This window comes from Apodemus sylvaticus, chromosome X, assembly GCF_947179515.1.
Source record: "Apodemus sylvaticus chromosome X, mApoSyl1.1, whole genome shotgun sequence".
In the NCBI taxonomy this organism is placed as follows: Eukaryota; Metazoa; Chordata; class Mammalia; order Rodentia; family Muridae; genus Apodemus; species Apodemus sylvaticus.
The window spans coordinates 116,639,142-116,646,238 of NC_067495.1; the positions used below are offsets into that span (position 1 = coordinate 116,639,142).

Sequence of the window (7,097 nt, forward strand, 5' to 3'; positions counted from 1 at the left end):
GCATTTAAAGTGAGGTTCCACAGACAAACATTCAGTTGTCACATATCTTTATAAAATGTCAATAGCTATATATATATACCTATCCAAACAGGCAATGTTCAAATGCTTGTTTCTTACAGAAACCCTGCTGAGCTAAAAGCCTAAGTTCCTTCTCTAAAACTCTCTCCTCACTCAGCTCAAGGCTGAGGGAGGGAAGGGGCGGGGCTCCGTTCTGCTACTTCATGCAGAAGCAGAAGCAGAAGCAGAAGCAGGCAAGGACCTAAGAGTCTGTCTGGAGAACAAGAAAACACAAGCGCTTGAGAGCTGGAGACGCCCTTAAAGAGCACCTAACCCAAGGGCTTTTTTTGCAAAGGGGGAAATGGAGACTCGGAGTGGGGGGAAGGGACTTGTCCCGAGTCCTCTAGTGATGATTTAGTGGCAGTGAGCAGCGCTAGCATCAGGGAGACTGTTCTCTCAGATGGAAAAGTTGACTTAAATACCAGATGTAGTTCTTCCTGCTGCTATAATTCCAGGCCAGCAGGCTCCTGGCTCCAGGCAGGTAGACGTGAGAAAGGACAAGGGAGATGACCTGGAAACTCGTGCTCACCACGAGAGCTCTGGCCAGCAGAAGGCAACGGAGACAAGAGATGGTACCCAGGCCTGTGCTCCAACTCTCGGCTCTCTCCCTTTCTTTTCTCTCCTTCTCTAGGTCTCTCCTGACTCCAGCCTGATCCTAGGCTTGGCCAGCTGCCCAGTCCTACTCAAGAGCACCAGAGCTAATGAGTCTATCTAACTCAACAAGCCATTGTCTATGTAAAATACCTCCACTGCAGGCTGGGGGTGACCCCTGCTCTGGGTGGGTCAACTTACCCACAAAAGCCACACACATTTCCTCCAAGTCAGGCAGTTTGAACAGTTTTCTAGGTCTTCTGGCCATGTTACCTCCAATCTTTTTTTTTTTTTTAAGAAAAAAAGAAAGGAAAGAAAAAGTTTACCCATAGGCCTCTGAGTGAATGCCCAACTGCCCTCTGGGGAGCCTGAATTTGCCTCTGCCTCCATCTGGTCTCGTTTAACGGGGATCTGAAAAAAAACCAGTTCTTGCCTCTGCGCCAGTGTTCAGAGCTGGGGGCCTCTGTGGTGAAGGAAACCAAACACCACCTCGCACCTCATCATGACTGTGAGAGCAGAGCTCTGCTCCTGTTACCCCAGGGCCTGCGTTAGCAGGGGGAACCGGAACCCAGAGGTTTGTCCCTGAGAAGGCCTGGAAATCTTTCCCTGGTCACAGGAATGACCCAACTCCAGGGCCAGCTGAGAGCCTGCTGCATAATTCAGCAGATGGCTGTCTCTAGTGGGAAGACAGTGGAGAAGAGGGTAACATTGTTTCTCACCCTCCCGAGCATGTGGCCTCCTTCCTCTGTGCAGGCAGCCGAGAAGCCCACGGTTTCAAATCCCCACAGCAGAAGCCGCCTCCTGCCAAACTGAGGAGGAAGGGTCTGTGTTTCTAATTTATTCTGTACCCCTCCAGTTGTTACTTAAAATAATCCATCATTACATGGCTGGTGGCTCCAAGAGTTTTATTTAAAGCAATATGGAGAGAGAGAAAAAGAAAACCCACACAACCCGTGACTGTGCTATCTTGGATTTAAGCTGAAAAATCTTTTTTTTTTCCTATCAGAGAGTCTCCACAGCTCCCAAGCTTGCTTTTCTCTGACCACTTTGGGGGATGTTGGCAGATGCAAGGAAAACAGGGGGAAATGAGGACATGGCAGAATTTTAATTTCTTAGAAACACCTTGGAAAGACTAGTGCTTTTAAACAGGGAATCTGTGTGTTCTGGTAGGTGTCTCACTGTTTCATCCACTGACCAGCAATAACGCTTTGGACTTAAGCCTCTTGCTTGCTGCAGGCAGAAAATGAAGAGGCCAGGAATACCTACCTGTCCAGGGAGTTGTTGGGGGAAAATGAAATCATACAGATGGGAGCATTTCAAGAAAGCTAAGCATCTTACATCTATGCATGGTGTCCTTTTTCCATCCTCTCCTTCTTCCTCCCACCCTTCCCCATCCCCCTTTCTTCTCTCCAAGTGTCTTGTGTGTAGTCTCCACACACCTTCAAATAAAGGCTTTCTCACTTGTTCATGTTAATATGAAGCCATGGCATTGACAACCCAAAAGCCCCAGCATGCCTGGAAGTCAGTGCTATTTAATTTGTAGTAGTGCTTTTATTTTCCTCCAGCAGACTAACTTTGCAAATTAATTTTGCTCAAGTTAAAGCAACGGTGCTGTTCCCTTACAGAGACACAAGGTGTGGGGGCCATATTGATCACAAAGCCAGCAATTAATAGAAATTTTATATCAGACACGCCACAAAATAAATGGTATGCATATGATTGCAGATCAAAGTCTCATTTTATTACACAGCCCTATTAGTCTACTGTAATGAACATTTGTAATAAATACACCACTAACACTCACATTTCCTGGATTTAAAATGTCAAGAGGAAACAGGGCTCATTCCTGCCTCATCTGGCAGCTCTGAGAGGGGGCAGAGTTCTTCCAGGCTTGGCCACCACTACATTCCCGGCACTTGGCACAGGACCTGGCAGAGTCCGTGCCCGATAAATAAATGTTGCAGAATGAATGAAAACAGCAGTGGATGAATTGACAAATGAACTGTTCCCCCAAGCAAGTGGCAGAAGTGTGATCTCACCCATCTTCACACCTACCCTTTTCCTATCCAGAAGCCCTCAGGAAGCCTCTCCTATCACTCACAGCCTTCATCCATGGCCGAATTAGGTCCCCTGTAATGACTTCTCACGGCAGGCAGTAGCTCTTCTCTTTACCACTTAGGATAATGATAACTAAATATGGATTTGTAAACACATTATTATTGTGCAAATGTTTATGCACATAGGGGGCAATTTGTACAAAGGGTGCATTTGTGCAGAGGTCAGAGGGTTTTGTTGATTCTGTATATTCTAGGGATCAAACTCAGATTTCAGATTTTCATGGCAAATGTTTTTTACCCACTGAGCCCTCTTATCAGCCCTACATAAAGATTTGTGTCTGCCTCCACCATCCATTAAACTGAAAACTCCTTTGAAGAAAGAAATCATACACAGAGGTTAGCACTGTAATATTCCTCCAATCTCCCTTCCTGTCCCTCCCTCCCTCCTTCCCTCCCTCTCTCCCTCTTTCCTCCCTTCAGAGTTTCTCTGTGTAGTCCTTGCTGCCCTAAAACTTGCTTTGTAGAGCAGGCTAGCCTCAAATTCACAGAGATCTCTAAGGCATGCACTACCACATCCAGTTCCTCTAACCTTTTCGACAGATGGGAAACTGTATGACTACCCATATCCCCTTGACTCTGATTCAACACTTTTTCATTATTTGGGGCCATGTAAACTTTCTTCAGCACTGTATCCTTGGGTAGATCTATGGGGTTTAGTTTTTCCTTTTCCTTTTTCTTTTTTTTTTGGGGGGGGGGGATACAATTATTACTTTTAGTGATTAAGAATGAAGGAGGAGCTTCAAGAGGGAAATCATGAGTTAATTGCTGTCCAGAGCACCCGAAGCAGGGGCTCCGGGGTAACCATGGCTGACAGGTGAAAGTCTGTCTCAACTCAAACAAACAAACAAAAGATGTAGTAGATAATTGTCACTAATTGTAAGACCAGAATGCAGAAGCAGTCTTCTTCTCAATGGCAGGTGGCAGCTTGAGGCCAGCTGCTCCAGGCCAACCCTGGCTATTGTCCTTGCAAGATGGCTCACAAGGGGCAGTGACTTGATAGAATGTAACTGGAAAAGGCAACACTGTTCCCATTGTGGGGCTGAGTTCTTCAGGCTAGTGGGTTCTGAAACACAGTACTTACAATCTGAACTAAAAATGCAACATTGAGCTAAGAGATAGAGAGCTTTTGGTGACTGCACTGTACGCTCCAGGGTCACCCTGGACGAGTCAATCACGTAACCTCTCTAAATACAGAGCAGTGGCAGTGCAAGTCACCTCATAGGTGGGACACACCACAGGGATCTTTTATTGCTTCTTTACTTTATCTCAGTATCCACAATTTGTGTCTCCAACTAGGCTAGAGCCTTAAAAAGTCATGTGTGCTCCTTTTATTTTGGTATGGCGGACAAGGGCTGCCTGTATAGCACTATCCACAGCAGTCAAACAAGCGCACATACATAGTAGTGTTGTCATGCAGAACCCCTTCCAGGGTTCATTCAGATGGGATGCAACTGAATTATAAATTTCCAAGTAGGCCCTGCTCAACAACTGCCACGCCAGTTTTACCACTAACAATGTTTGGTGGCAGTGACCCTCCAGTGAATCCGTGAAGACACTGAGATACACATACCAAGACACTCATCATGCCTCAGAATTTACTAAGAAGAACTTCTAGGCTTGCCACACATAGCCTGGCTCTCTGGTCTCCTCTCTTCCCAAGCCCTAGACTCCTTTGAAGAAACCAGAAGCAACGAGCCACCCAAAGTCTCTTGAGTTAATTCCAGCTTCCCCTGGTGAATTACAACTTTTTGCAGACACAAAGGAAAGCAGAGAGACAAATGACACATAAATAAGAGCTTCACTGGCTTGAGGGAGGGAAGCATGGAGAGTGACGTCAGTTTTCCCAGAAACCCATTTGTCATGATAACAAAGTCTCAAATGCTTGGGCTGCTCCAGAATTTGCCATACAATTATGTTTTTCAGTTTACAATGTGGTGAGGCCAGCCAGAGCAAACTGGAGCTACCCCAAAGCAAATCAAGGGACCCCCAAATCACCCCTTGCTCCCCTCCCCATCTGCAGAACAAAGGTGGTCTCTGGATGGTTTGAGTTCTGCAATCTTCTCCCTCACCAACATCAACCTTGCAATCCTATTTCAGGCAAGGGAGACTCGTGAGGTAGGTCAATGCAAATTCATTAGAGCAAGAAAAAAATTCATTAGTGGTTTTTTTTTGTTTGTTTTTTTGTTTTGTCACGAAGGATAGAGCAAGTATAATCTAGGAAATGGATTCATCTTCTTAAAACTATAGCCTTTTTAGAATGCAGATGAAAAAAAATCACCCTGGTTGTCTTCAAAACACTAGAAGAAGCAACACATATCCCAGTGTCGATCTTGAGAAATCCCTCCAATTCCATCCTCGTCAAGCAGTGTCTCACGGCTGCCTCTACCTTCTACACCGTGCCTGCGGAAGGAGCTCTGGGCTGGGAGGTACACAGGGTAGATTAGGTTTCGAATAAACGACCCTGTCCTTCCAAAGCCAGACAGGAAATGGAATAAACTTCTTTATCTGGAGAGAAAATGCTATCAGATTCTAGATTCAGATTTAGAAAACAAATCAATTGCAATTACCCCGCCGCCCCAGAGGTTGCTTCCCTCTCCCTCCTTTTGCACGGGAGTCTCATTGCACAGGCTAAATAAACGGGAGGTTACAGGCTTATCCTTTTTCATCCAGAAGTATCTGGGGTAGTGGGCTATATGCCTGGCTGCCTCCTCCCTCATTCAGCCTCAGCTTATCATGCTGGTGTGCTGGTGGAATCGTCACCACTTTTCATCTCGGTAAACAAACTTCAGACCTAAAACAAACATGGAACCTCGGAATCCTGGCTATGATTTCTCTGCACATGCCAGGCTGGAAAACTTTAGTTTTTAAAATGATTTTTTCCCCTCCAGAGTTGATCTCTACCGAAAGAGAGGACGCTGCTTCGGCAAGTCTCACACTGTATTTGTTGGTCTCTACAGAAAGATGTTAGCGCCACAGGTTTTAGCCTGTGTACATATAAGCCCATGTACACTGAACCCAAGACAGACGCTCAGTGAACCGCTCAGAAACGTGCCAAAATATGCAACCAGCCACCTACAGGCCAGAATGAACTGCACCCCTCCACAGATACACAAATGGGACCCCGTGGGACACAGCACAAGTGGACACAGCATTGGAACACAGGGACACACTCTGTAGAGGTGAGCACACCGAAACAGGCTGACTCATTCAGGGTCACATAACCCCGCTACAGGGAAGGCAGGAGGACGCGCATGCACATATATGCGCACACGCCGATACACATACAGACGCAGTCACGTATGTAATGCATATGGAGAAACCCTACTCCAGCCAGTCACCTCCCCGCCCCCCTCACCACACTCTGCCTTAGGTCCCGGGCTACCCCCAGCTCTGCGCCCTTCTTTCTGAGCAAGCTGGAGTCCCAGCAGGCAGCTGTGGAAGGGGCGCTCCCAAGCTAAGGGGACAAGGGCCCCGGAGGGCTCCGGACCCATACTGCCATTCATTAGACAACGCCCCAGCGGTGGGGCCGGCCGCAGCTGCAGCGAGGGAGGCTGAGGCGCTCACTGCAGCTCTCCCGCGATGCAAGTTCAGCTGCCCGCCAGTATGCTTCTCCAACCGCCCCCCACCCTCCTACCACCACAGGTCTCCAGGACACGCTGGAGGGGGAGAGTAGACTGAGCCGCTGACCCCAGGAGCACAAAGTCCCGCCTTGCCTCTCTGCTCCTGGATGCTACCCCATTGCCCTCCTCGTGGTAGCGGTGGTAGTCGAGCCGCAACCAAGTCTGCTCGGCCGTCCCCAGCCCCACACCCTCAACCCCTAGCCCGGGGACTGTTACCCAAGCCCTCCACTCACCACCTGGCGAGCTATATCGGCCGCTGCTGCCATCGCTCCTTGGTCCGCCAGGGCTGCTACGGGTGCCTCCGCAACGGGAGCTGCTGCACAGGAAACAGAAGAGCTCCTCCGACAAAGAGAAAGTGTTACACTTCGGGCGCGACCAAGTCTGGTGGAGGGAGGTGCCAGGGAGGGGCCCCCTCACCGCTGCTCCAACCCCAACCTCTCCTCTATCACCCACCCCCTCAGAGTAGGTGTGGGGAGGGGACGGATTGGCCGCGCTGCCTTCCCCTAGGGAGAGCCCAGTTCCAGTTCTCGGTGCAACCCGAGTCTCGGCCTCTGTGAAGGGGGCGGGGGCTCCCCTCGGTGACCACGTCCTCCGCCCCCCCTCCCTGCAGCTACTGGGCTCCGTGGTACGTCCCGACCTCTGCTGAATTGTCACACACACACACACACACCCCTGTTTTCCTCTACATCCCTGAGCCCCTAGACCTGAGGCT

At 48.9% G+C, this 7,097-nt stretch overlaps 1 protein-coding gene across 7 annotated transcripts in view; it reads right to left on the reverse strand.

Moving 5' to 3' along the window:
* The window catches only part of Septin6 (septin 6), a 74,719-nt gene extending 67,844 nt beyond the window's left edge, over window positions 1-6,875 (reverse strand). For 2 of the 7 annotated variants that reach the window (XM_052171895.1, XM_052171894.1), the window contains exon 1: window positions 6,619-6,868. In XM_052171895.1, coding sequence (XP_052027855.1) covers window positions 6,619-6,651 — 33 coding nt within the window. In that variant the 5' untranslated portion in view covers window positions 6,652-6,868. Of the gene's footprint in view, window positions 1-6,618 lie in introns of all 7 variants that reach the window. The other 5 variants (XM_052171892.1, XM_052171891.1, XM_052171893.1 and 2 more) reach the window with 4 other exon arrangements.
* Between the last annotated feature and the right edge of the window lie 222 nt (window positions 6,876-7,097).